Source organism: Zea mays, chromosome 3 (assembly GCF_902167145.1).
Source record: "Zea mays cultivar B73 chromosome 3, Zm-B73-REFERENCE-NAM-5.0, whole genome shotgun sequence".
NCBI lineage: Eukaryota > Viridiplantae > Streptophyta > Magnoliopsida > Poales > Poaceae > Zea > Zea mays.
Genome location: NC_050098.1, coordinates 182,525,971 through 182,541,057, shown reverse-complemented (window position 1 = coordinate 182,541,057; position 15,087 = coordinate 182,525,971). Strand labels below are relative to the sequence as shown.

The window sequence follows — 15,087 nt, the reverse complement described above, 5'->3', positions numbered from 1 at the left end:
ATCCAACTAATCACGCGAATTTTATTTATATTTGCTTAGAGTAATCATGAGGTCCCTCGACCGTAGTGTCGACCGTCCAGGTTCCTTTCTCGTGTAGTCGTAAAATGCGAGCTCTATGTCGCGTGCATATTTAATTGATTTATTTTCTTGTATGGTGTATTGTTTCTTTCTGGTTCAATAATGTTGATTGTATGTTTGCACTCGCATAGATAACGATCCGTTTGCGGAGTCCGAAGGAGTTGAAGGAGAAGACCTGAGCAACAGCTGTTCGGTGAAGGCAAGTGTCCTCTAACATATTTATGTCATACTCACTTTATAATTCATTTCCCTACATTACATAATCACTGCTACTCTATATGAAGCTATTGTGGGCGTCCACATGTGCTTCGCCATGCCCCGCCACAGTGCCCCTGAGACCACCGACCGCAGCCCGTCACCTTCCTCCCCCCCCCACCCGCACCCGCCACAGATCTCGCCATGCTGGCGCGCACCCCGGACCGTAGCCCATGACCTTCCTCCCCCGCACCCACCGTGACAGCCGCCTCCCCACACCCGCTTACCCGACTGGCTACACAAGATGCCCACAGTGACCCCCACCGCGCCCACCCGCTCCCCCATCCACTGCGATGTCACACCCGGTTTTGGAAGGTAAACCGAATGCGGACCATGTACGTGCCAGGATCAGAAATTCATGTACACAGCGATTACATAAATGACTCAGCATAGCACAAAGCTTCGAATTACAATAAAGAGTAAGTAATAATATTAAAGACTAGAGTCATTTACATAATATAAATCAAAGTGCACATAATAGAAACGTAGCCAACGTAAATTAACCCACCACAGTCAGCTGATTGGGGGAGGTCGCTAGCCTAATCCTCGAACTCGTCGACGTCCTGGAACTCCTGGAGATCCGCCTTGACACCTTCTTTATTTGAGCATAGATTGCACCAAAGACAACCTGGTGTTTTGTAAAAGCAAGGGTGAGTACACATCAACGTATTCAACAAATGTCCCGTTTGGCTATCGTGGACTAGCTTTATGTGGGGTTAAGGTCAAGCAGTTGATCAGGTAATTATTACTAATAGACAGCCAGATTTAAACATTAACTCAAGTTGTTAACCCAAAAATACTCTTCTCATACGAAAAGAATACCAGAAACCATAATCATAATCATAATCACAATAGAAACCAACATTATTCTCATCATCATTTGTAAACAAAGTAGCCATGATTCAATGTGTCACTAATCAATGGAGCCCCCTTGGCTGCTCATAACCGCGAGCACGATTGATATATCAGTTTCATAACACTCTGCAGAGGTTGCGCACTTTACCCACAAGCCGTGATTCCCTCTCTAGCCCGGGCTTGCAAGACCCTTATTCACTCCCGAGGTGAACGGCCGGGGATTCACTACGAAGCCTTTACAAATATTCCCTGAGGCTGTAGCCGCCCTTTAGGTTTCCTAAATGTAGTGCACTCCTCCCCAAGGGGCAATCCACCCTCGGCAGAGCGAGCCGCATACACCGAGCCCCATTGACAGCACGACGGCGAAGCGAACTACACCCTAGTTCCTCTAATTATTCAGCTAAGGGCGTCCCATACCACCCTCATGGTTGCACTGTTTTCTCGGGCGGTCATCCAACGAACAGGTCCTTACGGAGAGGCACTCGAGAAACCGCTCGAGCCCCCTAAAGTATCACCAGTCCAACATCATAATCATAATGACAACATCATATCATAAGTGTTCATATCATGTTTATTGATTAAAGTAAAACAATAGCATGAAGCTAACCATAGTAACCCAAAAGGTAATCAAGGACAAGGTAATACAAAGCTAGTCAATCCTTAGGTCAATCCTTAGATTTTCAGTAGTTTCAGGACTATGATGAGTTTTAGATCTGGATTAGCGACAAACCCCCAGTCCTGTGAAGGCCTTATCTTACTATGTTTCGCATTAGCACTTTGATTTACTTGTTAAGTTGATGGTTGTGGATGTCTTTGACATCATGTTGTAATAAGTTAATACCTCTTTATGTTATTATTCAAGCACTGTGCAATCATGTTCATTTATGTAATTACTGTGTACGTGAATTCTAATCCTGGTACGTACATAATTCATATTCGGTTTGCCTTCTGAAACCGGGTGTGACAGATGATGTCTTGGTAGCCTACCGATCCCAGGGCACGCGAGGAAGACGGCCCTCAGCGTAAGTGCGGACCGTCCAACACATGACCAAAGGAGACCTGCTCCTGCCACAGGGTCGCGAACCATCCAACCCAGCACCACGAACCATCCACACCGCCACAGAGAACACCGACAGACTGTATGCTACTAGTGTTTAGCCCCAAATCAACACCAACACCTTCCTACGTTCTCTTGTTCCTACTAGTAAACAAACAGCAGCAGCCGGCACAGCCATTTGAAAAAGGGCAGCCGAACAGGAAAGACAGACAAAATGCCATGTATTCACCGTTCGATAGTATCAGAGGGCTGCGGTTCGGGTTTTTCCACATTCACAGGGCAGTGGGTTTTTCCACATTCACAGGGCAGTATAACTACCGCAACGCACACAAGAAGACAGAGACAAAGTAGTCTTTCCTTCACACGCATAACAGCACACAGGATTTGGCATATATTTAGTTAAATTTGAGATTAAGGGGCTGTTTGGTTTGTGGCTAAATGTGTCACACTTTACCTAAGGTTGGTCGTTCGAATTGAATAACTAACATTAGACAGAAAAGTTAGGCAAAATGTGGCAACTTAGGTAGTGAACCAAACATGTCTTAATTGACTCGTAATCAAATGCATTTCTTTTGGAATAAAGAGGTTACTTCTCTACCACGTGTGCACTGTTGAACGAGGTGTGGAAGAAATAAAAGGTACCTGGTTACCTCAGGTCAATTTGCAAATTGCAGTCCAACCTATGGCATACATTCGAGGAAATTGTGTCCATTTCCCATTCCCGCTTTCCTATCCCCAAAACTGTACTTTGCCAAGATAGAAAAGAACATCAATCACACATATCACGCCTGAAAAAGCATGTCATATGCATTTAACAGTTCACATCTAACCCTAAAATTGGCATGGCCCTTGAAATTCCTGGAGCCTTGAATGTGCCAATTTAACAAAGGAAAAGGCACTGCAAAACATCATCTGCTGGCTGGCACTAAGGAATGACAAAATATATCATATCCATGCTACAAGGAAATGAAAAGATGACAGACATCTCAAAGGATTTTTATGGAATATATCTAAATTTCCGACAGGAGCAAGTCGAGCAAATGACGTGGATATATGTTCTATCATGTGAGCTTAGTCCTTTGTCACCACTCACCACTCACCAGGTCGCCAGCATGCCACAATCGCCGGTTTTTGGTTTCAGTCTCCCTGTGCATTTCCACTCCTACAGTCCCTACAATAAATCATTAGTTCTTAATGTGCCGTGAAAGCTTATTATCAGACCATCAGAGAAATTTTGGTTTCACGAGCGTACCACAGAGATTACAAGAATAAGCCTCAGCTAAGTCAACTGCTCAACGTATTTGTTTGGGAATCAATGCCCAGCCTGCAGACTAAATCCCATACACGGTTCACAACTCCATCTGACATAATCGAAAATGCATCTTTTGCAGCTCTTTGACGTGCTCCCAGAGTGCTGGCATCACCAAGCAGTTCTTTTAGTGTTTGCAGCAGTTCAAATTCTCCTGACACCTGAATGAATAAAAGAACACTCTGAAAGAAATTTCAAGCCCAAATCTGTGTTAAACATGAATTTTATTGTCATGTACGGCCACACATACGTCAGGCGTAGGAGAGCCCGCGATGTGCGCCGAGCTGAGCAGGCAGCAAAGGCACATGCGCAGCAGGTGAGTGGCTAGGATGGAAAGTAGTCATCTGATTGATTGCGCATGCAGCAAACATAGAAGGCGACCGCCTGATTGATTGTGCATGCAGCAAACATAGAAGGAGATTGGCTAGGAGAGAAAGTAGCTAGCTGATTAGTATCCTTCCTATTTTGATTAGATCTTCAATCAAGGAGAACCTTCTCCATTTGTGTAAGCCGCCGGCTATATATATAGCCATGTATGGTGGCACTTGGGAATCAATCAAGAATTACCTATCAAGTCTCTTCCTCTCTTCTCTAAACCGGCGACCAGGAGAACTTCTCCTGTCGACGGGTAGCTCGGCGTGGGGGCAGCTACCCGTCGACAGGAGTTCTCCTGGTCGCCGGTTTAGAGAAGAGAGGAAGAGACTTGATAGGTAATTCTTGATTGATTCCCAAGTGCCACCATACATGGCTATATATATAGCCGGCGGCTTACACAAATGGAGAAGGTTCTCCTTGATTGAAGATCTAATCAAAATAGGAAGGATACTAATCAGCTAGCTACTTTCTCTCCTAGCCAATCTCTTTCTATGTTTGCTGCATGCACAATCAATCAGGCGGTCGCCTTCTATGTTTGCTGCATGCGCAATCAATCAGATGACTACTTTCCATCCTAGCCACTCACCTGCTGCGCATGTGCCTTTGCTGCCTGCTCAGCTCGGCGCACATCGCGGGCTCTCCTACGCCTGGCGTATGTGTGGCCGTACATGACATTTATCATGCCCAACTAATTTCAGCAAGTAGTAGGAAAACAAGGAAGTCTAAAACCTGTGCCCACCCCCACCCCCACCCCGCGCACACGCACGCACGCACGCACACATATATCCAATGGTGTGCTAGTCACAGAATAGTGGTAGCAAAATACCAGAAAATAAGTTTATGTTTTTGTTACCTGCTTGACAGCTAAAGGATTTATTTGCCACATTTCGACCAGCATATGGTAGAAGTGTCCAACGTGGGGTCCTGCATGCCAGAGTTCACTTTACGAACAACAAATATTGTGACTTTTCACAAAGAAATGTCAAACATAAAGTATGCCGATGCCTTTGACTCACCAGTCATAACAGCACAACCAGCGGCAGCAGCCTCAGAAAAATTATGGCCGGCTAAGCCAGGTAGAAATGAACCACCAACAACTGCAATTGGGGTGACCCTGTAAAGCATTCTTAATTCCCCTGTTTTTCATGGTATTTTATGCTGTTAGCTAATGCTCCATGTGTCTCAGAATGATAAGCATATTGTCTACAAGAAAAGGCCAAACTTTACAAACTTTGACCAACAATTCACAATTGTTCAAACTATGTGCAAGTTTAGGACATAAAACTTGCATCAATAAATTTGTATTTCAAGACTTGAAGTGCTTATTGCAATGGTGTTGATTCTTTAGCAAATGACAACACATTGTAACAAGAGAAATTAAAGGCCAAAATCTATTTTGCATGCTTTTTCTTGATCAAAATATGGTCACTATTTCAGAATAGACTATGGAGGAGGGACTAGGGAGTTAAAATATGGCACACATAATTTGCAGAAGTACATCAACTTTAAGAAGTAGATGTTCACAAACCTAAAGTATCAACCATATATACCCTAGTGATTGAAGAGACCACTTCCCTAGTTGACCTCAGCACAAAATTGACCTTCTGTTTCTTTAGTGCCTACAACAACATACACAAAGATATGTGTTCAGATATATTATCCTATCATAACGAATAGCATCTCATACCAGAACAAAGTTGGAATCCTAAATTAAAAATGCATGATAATCGCTTCATGATGAAGAAATTCAAACTCCGCCTATGTTGTCTCAGCATAGCAAGTCGCAAGCCCTGGTAAAGGAGGAGAGTTGTGATAGGCTTAGCGAGCCAACGTTAAACCTAGCTATTCAAAACTCGACCTGTGGGGGGTAAGACAGCTCTCAGACATTATATTAAGAAGAAGACCTTACGCAGGTCAAGAAAATCCTTGAACCCCTATCCCACACATGCGCGGCAGCACTGTAGCCTATGTGAAAACACGACCAGGACTAGGCCTTAGACCTATGCTTTAGCGTGGGCAGGCGAGGGGATTTTTTTTAACCACAACCTGAAATTCGTTCTCACAGGGAGTCAAACTCAGGACCAGAGGAGTGCTACTCAAACCACCTAACCAACTCATCTAGAGGCCCTATCGCTAAACCTAGCTATTCCAATAGAGATGAAACCCGAAATAAATCCGTTGGGGGCATAACCCTCTTAGCGGTGCGTCATATCAAAACCCAAGTATGGTGTTAAATGGGCAAGGGATGGATCGGCACCCCTTGTTGAAGCGGCATTATCGCGATCTGGGCACGATGTCAAGTGAGGAAGGATCGAGCCACTACTTTTTTAGTGGCGCACTACATCGGCGCTCGGGTGTAGTGAAAAATGTGACCTTCACATCATCGATGGGTGCGAATGATAAGAAGTTAGTCAAACCAACCAGGAACCGTTTTGGTAGTTGGAATGTAGGCTCACTTAAAGGTAAGGGAGTTAATTGAGACAGTGACTAGGAAACGTGTAAATGTCTTATGCATCCAAGAGACTAAATGGAATGGCCAGAGGGCAAAGGAGGTGGACAATAGTGGTTTCAAGCTTTGGTACATAGGGACAACTTCAAATAGAAAAGGAGTATGCGTTTTGATTGATAATAGCCTCAAAAACAAAGTGGTGGATATGAGAAGACAAGGAGATAAGATTATCTTAGTCAAGCTTGTCGTGGGTGTTGGGTTTTGAACATAATTAGTGTGTATTCCCTCCAAGTAGGCCACGATGAAAGTGCTAAGAGACATTTCTGTGAAGACCTAGATGACATAGTTAAAGCTTACTTGTTACTGAGAAGCTTCTCATGGGAGATCTCAATGGGCATGTAGGAACAACAAGTGCATGATTTTAGGCGGTTCATGAAGGTTTTGGATATGGTAGTAGGAATTAGGAGGAAGAGGAAGTCTTGGACTTTACGGTAGCTTTTGTCCTATTGATAGCTAACACTTTCATTAGGAAGAGAGAATCCTATTGGAGTGGGAAACCCCTTGATGTATTGCATAGGAAAATGTTACATATATTAGAGACTTAACCATAACCCTAATGGTCCGGCAGCCCAACGGTGGTGCCGACCCACACACACAGTCTAACATCCCCCCGTAGTCGCAACGTGGGCACCGCACACGATGAGACTGGAGTAGAAGTCGAAGGTAGGAGCCGACAGGTTCAAATCCCCCGCAGTCGCAGCGTCGTGAGGGTGTGAATGCTGCAGCTAGAGTAGAGACCGATGTGGACTCCGAGAAGACGATAGCCCCTGAATGCCGAGGTAGCCGAAGTCGAGGTGGTCGTGGTTGGGAGACACGCATTAGTAGCCAGTTCTTCAGGAGGGGTCGACGTTCGAGCGTCAACGGTCGACAGGGCGACACAACAAAAGAGCACCAGCAGGACGACCTTCTTGCTTCTTCAATCGTCTAAACGTCGAGGAGCCCTGCCATGGAGGCCGGTGGCAGCGCACGTGTCTACACCGGTCATGGTGGCCGCGCCCACGGCAGAATAGAAGGGGTGACGGTGGATCCAGCTGGGAAGGCCACGACAGCCACGGATCCAGCCTGGAAGACGGCGATCCGACCAAAGGGACGGGGGATCTAGCCGGGAAAGTCGCAGCAGCGGTGAATCCGGCTGGGAAGGCCGCAGCAACGACAGATCCAACGAAGGCGATGAAGGGGAAGGGTGACGGGGGCGGATCCAGTCGGGTAGGGGCTTGCGTTGGGCCTAGCAAGGGGTGTCGACGCCAGCGACAGAAAAAGCTCAAAAGATTGGCGCTGCTGGGTGTCAACGCAGGCAGTGAGGAGGTCGCCAGCGCGATGACGAGGGGCTGCACGGGCGGAGATGCCGGCGGCGCAGAGGAGAGGCATGCAGGGCAGCCACACCATGGAAGAGGTGGTCGGCGCTGGAGAGGACGGCACGAAGGGGTGAGCGCGGCCGAGGGAAAGGAGCCCCCTACGGCATGGGAGGCGGCGGCGCGGGCAACCGGCATGAGGACCGGCAACGACGGATCTGGACCAGCGGCGGCGTTCTGGGTCGCGGCGGCCAGCCCTAGGGGCGGCGGGTAGCCCTGGACGTGGCGGCGGCGTGGATCCAGGTGGCGCTGTAGAGCCTCAGGAGGGAGGGGTGAGCAGTGCAGGGTAGATAAGATAGAGAAGTATAAGGTAGCAAAGAAAACAAGAAAGCAAGTTGTAAGTGTGGTAAAGGAGACAAAATTTAAGTACGAAGAAAGGAGATGACATACATAGGATGGTTAGGGTCCATGAGAGGAAGACAAGGGACTTCGACCAAGTTAAGTGCATTAAGGATGAAACAGAGCACATCTTGGTGAAGGCGGATGAGATCAGACATAGATGACGAGAGTATTTTGATAAATTGTTCAATAGAGTGAATGGGACACCACCTTTTAGTTAGATGGCTCTTTTTACGACACCAATAAGAGCTTTGTGTGTAGAATCCAAGAATCTGGTTAGAAAGGCATTGAAAAGGATGAAATGGGCTAAGGAGATGGGCCTATTGAAGCATGGAGATGCCTCAGGAACATAGCTATTGTATAGCTAACCAAGTTGTTCAACCATATCTTCCGGTCAAACAAGATGCCTGATGAGTGGAGAAGTAGATTGGTAATGACCTACAGGAATAAGGGAGGAATTCAAAGTCGTACTAATTACTGAAGAATTAAGTTGATGAGCCTAACTATGAAGCTATGGGAGAGAATTATCGAGCATCATTTGAGAGGAATAACGAGAAGCTCTACAAACCAATTTGGTTTTATGCCTAGAAGGTCAACCATGTAAGCTATTTTCTTAATAAGACAAGTGATGGAGCAGTATAGAGACTTGAAGAAGGACCTACACATGGTTTTCATTGACTTGGAGAAGGCTTACAATAAAATATTGAGGAATATTATGTGATAGGCTTTAAACAAACATAAAGTTCCAATGAAATACGTTGGACTCATTGAGGACACGTACAACAACGTTGTGACTAGTGTTTGAACAAGTGGAGACACATATGCCTTCTCAATTGGAATAGGACTACATCAAATATCAGCAATAAGCCTTTACCTTTTTGCCTTAGTGATGGATAAGATCACAAGGGACATACAAGGAGAAATCCCTTGGTGTATGCCTTTTGTGGATGACATAGTGCTAGTTGATGAAAGTTGTGCAAGAGTAAATAGGTTACTAGAGTTGTGGCGGGAGACTCTAGAGTCCGAAGGTTTTAGATTTAGTAGAACTAAACCAAATATGTAAGGCTGGCTCCAGCAATAGTCTCTAAAGCCTCCTCTACCCTAAATATAGAGGACCAAACGGTCATCTATGCTCTCCAGCAGCGTCCTCTAAACGGTCCTCTAAATTTAGAGGACGCTGCTGGATTCTCTATATATAGAGTTTCTCTAAACGGTCCTCTATCCATTTGAATACTTTAAATAACCGGTTTAGCAAAACTAAAATATGTACAATACATTTGAGAGTATGACAAATACGTATGTAAAAAATAAAAAAAATGTCTCTAATATAGGTATTTGCGTATAGAGGACGTGATTTAGAGTATGTTGTTGGAGAGAAAGGATATATAGAGGATGGAATCTTTTAAAGAAGACTGTAAAGGATGGATATAGAGGATGAATATAGAGAACGTTGCTGGAGACAACCTAAGATGTGATTTCAGCACTACTACACACAAGGAAGATGTTAGTTTGAAAGGTCAAATAGTGCCCACGAAAGATATTTTTCGGTATTTAGGATCAATGCTACAGAGAGACGTGGATATTGATAAAGATGTTAGCCATAGAACCGAAGCAGGGTGGATAAAGTGGCATCAAACATCTGGCATTCTGTAATGACAAGATGGCACCTTAGAAGCTAAAAGGCAAATTTTACAGGACGGCGATAAGACCTGCTATGTTGTATGGTGCGGAACATTGGCCTAAAAAGACGACATGTACAATAGATAAGTGTTGCAAAAATACATATGTTGTGTTGGATTTATGATCATATAAGAAGGGATCGAGTTCGGAATAATAATATATGTGATAGGCTAGAGGTAGCACCAATTAAAGAAAAAAATGTCCAACACTGGTTGAGATGGTTTGGACATGTCCATTGAAGACCTCCAGAGGCACCAATGCGTAGTGGGATTCTAAGACGCAATACTAATGGGAAGAGAAGCATGGGAAGACCGAAGTTGACATAGAAAGTGACAATAAAAGAAGACTTGAAGGGATGAAATATAACCAAATATTTAGCCTTGAATAGAAGCACATGGAAAATAGCTATCTATGTGCCTGAATCTTGACTTGTGGTTTCTGTTGAGCTTTAACTCTAGCTTACCCTAACTTGCTTCGGACAAAAAGGCTTTATTGTTGTTCTTGCCGAAGAAATTCAAATTCTAAACAATGAAGTCGGTCACCGGTAACTTACCTTTGTGTTTAATTGTTTTGACTTGAGTACCCAGCAAGATATGATATTATAAAATAATGGTAAGAAGCAAGTACTCAAATGAATTAAAAGGGGCAAGAAAGGCACCGTCATCGTACCAAGGAAATATTCTTACAGTCTTCAGGATGTCTTGGCACAAGAATTAGTAGTAGAACGGGATACACGTTGACCAACTCTTCATGAATGCGGAGGATGACTGAAAAAATAAAGCAAAAAATCAAGATGGCTTGTGAAAAAACTGAAATCATTCCCTTCATGTTGAGAACGCAAGAATAATAAGTCAGGAATGTAATATCTCCAAGTCACTCCATACTGAAAATGTGAAAATGATTAATAAATAACTGAGATGTATTTTCACAAAAGCCACTCCATTTTTCCTGATCAGAGTACAAACAGAAATACAAGAAATGAGGCAGAATAATGATATGACAGAAGATCATTCATAAGAAATCACATGAATATTGTTCAGGGGGGGGGGGGATAAAACTACATGAATGAAACTATGACAGAGGTGATTCTCTAAAACAAAGACACTTTTAGTATTGATTTATTCCAAGCTTGAGGATATAGAAGAATTGATACAGTACTCCTGTATATCTTGAACAAATATTCCATTAGTATGACAATCTATAAATATACGCTATTTAACTATCTTAATTAAATGTAAATTAAACTTTTAATCCTCACCATTATGTAATGACATCATATATCTGCCATTGAAAGTGTTATTCTTGGTATAAGATTCTAACACCATTTTCAGAAATCAACGGTTGCAGGAGTGGTAATCAAAGTTGTTCTTAGAGAACTCGAAGAAGTCAACACAGATTAGGGATAGCAGGAGTAACCGTTATTATGAAAATGTGAAATGCTAACAGTTATTTTTACAGATTACTGGAACTGAAGTGAATAAGTGATATAATACATTTTATTAGTCCAGAAATCAGCAAGAGGTGCAGATCCTGAGTTCTTACCTTCTTCTTCACCTCTGTGAATAGAAGCAGCCATCCAGAGGGGCCTATTGCTAAACTGCCGTTGCAAATCTTTTATTTCCTTGACCTGATTCTCCCCGGTATTAACATCTCCAACAGCTATGTGAATTACATGAATCATCTAATAAATCATTTGATTTGTAAACCTGGTTATCTTTCAAGCTCCCAAGACAATCTTTAAAACTAAATCACTCATATGATCACTTAAAATCTATTCTCAGGAAAGACTAGACAAAACTTGAGTATACCATATTTTAAATCTCCAGCAAAATGTATGATTCCTGGTGGTGTATGTAGCAGCTGAAAACGAACAGCTTGAATAGTACTCTGTAATGATAAGAAACGAATAATGGCAGCAGTAATAGATGTACATAAAAATAACGTCAGCATTGCCATGGGTACTTACCAATGGGACAACAAGTGATAGTTTAGAGAGCATCAAAGAAACTAATGGGAACATTAGAGGCATCGACCAGTGGTTGAAGGATTTCAATGATATGCGTGCATTTAAAAGAGCCACTGCAATCTGCAGATGAGTAGACAATTCATGACAAATAAGTAACTACAACCTACAGCATGAATGCATGGTGCAGAAACTATGAATAGTCCAGATAAAGCTCTGCTATTGCAGTATGGAAAACTAAAGAGAAGGATGAACACTAGGAACTAGAAAACAAGCATGATCATGAAAAGTGATCTGGCCAATTTCCAAAATTATGAGAAAGCCACTTACCCCTTTTGCTGCTGCAGACATGATGAGGTTTGGCCAGAGTTCACTTTCCAGAAGAAGTACCAAACTTGGCTTCCAGTATCCAATAAAACTATCTATTGCAGTAGGACAGTCAAGAGGAGCAAACTACACGCATAAAAAATGAGGTTGGAACTTGGAAGGGAGAAATAAACACAGCATGCAAAAATTGCACATGAAGCTGCTTCCAATGTAGACTTCCGAAATCCTTAAGGCAGCCAGTCCCAGCATCTAGACAAACTACACTTTCCCTCCCAATTTTCACTCAAAGTTTTACTATTACAACCCAATAGCAGTAGTTAGGTAAATACCCAATGATCCTGTGAATTTTAAGTGATATTACAACTGTACTGTATCAATGTATGGTTATCTAGTTAGGCATGGTGAAGCATTAACAGATGAACAAAGCAACACCTATTCGAATTATCAAATAGCACTACGAAGAAAACGCACTGTTCATCCCCACTAAACTAAATCCAGCACAGCCACAGGATCTGAAGCTACATGAGCAGTCTGCAAACGCACCTGATATATGACACCATCAGGGAGTAGATCCATGATAACTTCGCTGCATACAAGCCAAATGGTAGTAGATATTTAGGGGACGACAACGCAATTTGAATTTTGAAAATGGCACTTGTGGCTGAGAACGGGAGCTTACGACGAGGAGAGGGTGGTGGTGGTGAAAAGCACGGGGAGGCCGGGACGGAGGCGGACGCAGTGGCGAACAATGGGAAGCGCGGCCATTCCCTCGCCAAGGGATACGGCATGAAACCACACGAGCGGAGAGCCCGGCCGAGGCCGCGCCGCGGACGGCCGTCCTAGCCGCTCCGGCCACCGCGTCGGGTGCTCCAGCCCTTGCAGTCGCCGCCACAATAGCACTGCCGGCGCCGCCACGCGGCTCGTTGTCCTGTACAGCTCGTATAACGCCCATCCCCCACGCGACGCCGCGCGGGTCGGCCGCATCGATAGTTCGACACTGAACGAAGGAAGAGTTGTTTTGGCAACGGGGATGGCAGAGGCCAGTTCGCAGGACGGAGAAGACACGTTTTCACACGGTAGACCGAGTGTAATTTTGAAATAAGGAGTAAAATAGGAAAGTTGCTGTGCATAGTCTAATAACATTTTCACTATATAAATTAAATTGACATATCTGTTATAAACTTATTAAAAAATAAAAAAACGTTTAGAATGATAAAATATCAGTTATTCCTCGAGTAATAGAAAGGGGTAAGAATATCTCCACTAACTCACGAGTCATTTTTGTAAACTGAAAATCATAGTTACATATCAGGCATTTTATTTATTGTATATTTTTAACTAGAAGAAAAATAGATAACTTAGTTTTGAGAGAAATTAAATTGTCTAAGTTAATATTCTTTTAGACTCTGTTTAGAATCTCTAGAGCTAATAGTTAGTCATCTAATAAATTATTAGCTAAGGAAACTAGCTAATGAATTAATTGAGGCCATGTTTGTTTTATTCCAGGATTATATAATCGAGCTTATGTATTATATAAGCACTATTAATCTGCTTAAGAATTATTATAACCTAGGTATCTAGATTACATAATCTACTTAATAATTTGTGTTGTTTGTTTAGATATCAACATATTTAAGCTAGATTATATAATTTAGAGGGTAAACAAACATGGCATAATAGTTGTGTGGTAGTTAACAATTAACTAGGTTATTAGCTAGGGTGTTTGGAATTTCTATAACTGATTTTAGTAGTTAAATATTATCTTTAGATATTTAAAAAAAAGGCCTTAGATGTCAACATTTTCAACCATTATGAACGACAATAGAGACAACGATGGGAATAGCCTATAGATAGAGAAGGGACATGATAGGTCGGTGACAAAAACTAAGGGCGTTTGGTTCTCTGGGCTAAAATTTAGTCCATGTCACATCGAATATTTAGATACAATCATAACTATTAAATATAGTCTAAATATAAAACTAATTACACAGATGAGAACTAAATGACAAGATAAACTTATTAAGTCTAATTGGTTCGTGTTTCGTCCATATGATGCTACAGTAAACATTTGCTAATCGTTGGTTAATTAGGCTTTAAATTTTTGTTTTGTCCTATGTAATTAGTTTTATACTTAGGCTATATTTAATATCTGTAATAGACATTCAAACATCCAATGTGACACGAGCTAAACTTTAGTCCCTACAACTAAGCACCTAGTCAGAACCATCGAGGACATCAAATTGGTCCTTTCAATCTTTAGGTCATGTTTGGATATCCTAGCATTGTGCAAGCCCTTTTAGTGGTACTGTCACACAACTGTCCGCCTCGGTAATGCGTGGAGCGATCATTTGCACCTCCGCCGTCTGACAAAAGCCTGCACATGCCTAGTGCATGGTGGAGCACGCCTCAGCCGCTCACATTGAATGTGAGCGGCGAGCTTACTTCTAGCCGAAGGCTTCTGCCCCATGCCCATGAGCTACTTGGCGTCACCAGACCCCTACCTAAGCGAAGAGTGAGGACCAAGGGCACATGCTGGCCTGAAGACTTGGGCCCGCCTGCCAGGGGTTCGGATGTCAAACGGGGAGGTCCGGGACCCCTGTGAGGAGGTCTCGGACAGGACACACGGAGGCCCAGATCCTGCCCATGGGGGTCCGTACTACATACTTGCGGGTCCAGGGCCCGCCTTTGCGGGTCGGGACATGTTGGTGTAGTTCGTGAGCTTTTTCCCCTACCTGGACACGTGTCAGCATCAGACCTACTCCTGAGTTGAGAGCAGGTCCCGAGGCTAACGATGCTATCAGACGGGTCCGGTCCTATGGGGTCGACTGCTCAGTTCCTTAGCGCACGGATAGGGCTAACCACGCGGGTCTCTATCTTGGCATAGTAGAAGTGTGTACCCCAGTTACGAGGTACCGATAGTGGGCCCCAGACCCACCTCAGGAGAGTTTTTTGAACCTGTAGGTGGGGCCACAACGACAATCTTGCTCC

General features: G+C 43.5%; 1 protein-coding gene across 18 annotated transcripts; it reads right to left on the bottom strand.

The window, feature by feature from the left end:
• Nucleotides 1-692: 692 nt before the first annotated feature.
• LOC100384169 (putative 3-deoxy-D-manno-octulosonic acid transferase mitochondrial) lies at nucleotides 693-13,165 on the bottom strand. 18 transcript variants are annotated; one of them, XR_004857010.1, is made up of 14 exons: nucleotides 12,779-13,159; nucleotides 12,643-12,685; nucleotides 12,103-12,225; nucleotides 11,776-11,895; nucleotides 11,618-11,696; nucleotides 11,352-11,468; nucleotides 10,479-10,576; nucleotides 5,458-5,548; nucleotides 4,946-5,065; nucleotides 4,783-4,853; nucleotides 3,498-3,715; nucleotides 3,346-3,416; nucleotides 2,896-2,986; nucleotides 693-961 (listed from the first exon to the last, which is right to left on the bottom strand). XR_004857010.1 is itself a non-coding variant. In XM_035966012.1 (12 exons), the coding sequence occupies exons 1-11, from the start codon at nucleotides 13,081-13,083 to the stop codon at nucleotides 3,530-3,532; spliced, it is 1,374 nt and encodes a 457-aa protein (XP_035821905.1). In that variant the 5' UTR covers nucleotides 13,084-13,159; the 3' UTR covers nucleotides 3,005-3,416; nucleotides 3,498-3,529. The 18 variants fall into 18 exon arrangements, 6 of the variants coding, with proteins under 6 accessions (XP_035821905.1, XP_035821906.1, XP_035821907.1 ...); XR_004857003.1 differs by having other exon boundaries at nucleotides 920-961; nucleotides 2,888-2,986; nucleotides 3,339-3,416; nucleotides 3,498-3,736; XR_004857005.1 differs by having other exon boundaries at nucleotides 920-961; nucleotides 2,888-2,986; nucleotides 3,498-3,736.
• Between the last annotated feature and the right edge of the window lie 1,922 nt (nucleotides 13,166-15,087).

Excerpts from the sequence above, each read along its gene's own strand:
- LOC100384169 (XM_035966012.1), bottom strand. The coding sequence starts at position 13,083 with ATGCGGCCGACCCGCGCGGCGTCGCGTGGGGGATGGGCGTTATACGAG. Across the intron at positions 11,697-11,775 it reads TATCACTTGTTGTCCCATTG|AGTACTATTCAAGCTGTTCG; the intron begins GTAAGTACCCAT and ends TTATCATTACAG. Across the intron at positions 11,469-11,617 it reads TGCTGGAGATTTAAAATATG|CTGTTGGAGATGTTAATACC; the intron begins GTATACTCAAGT and ends TAATTCACATAG.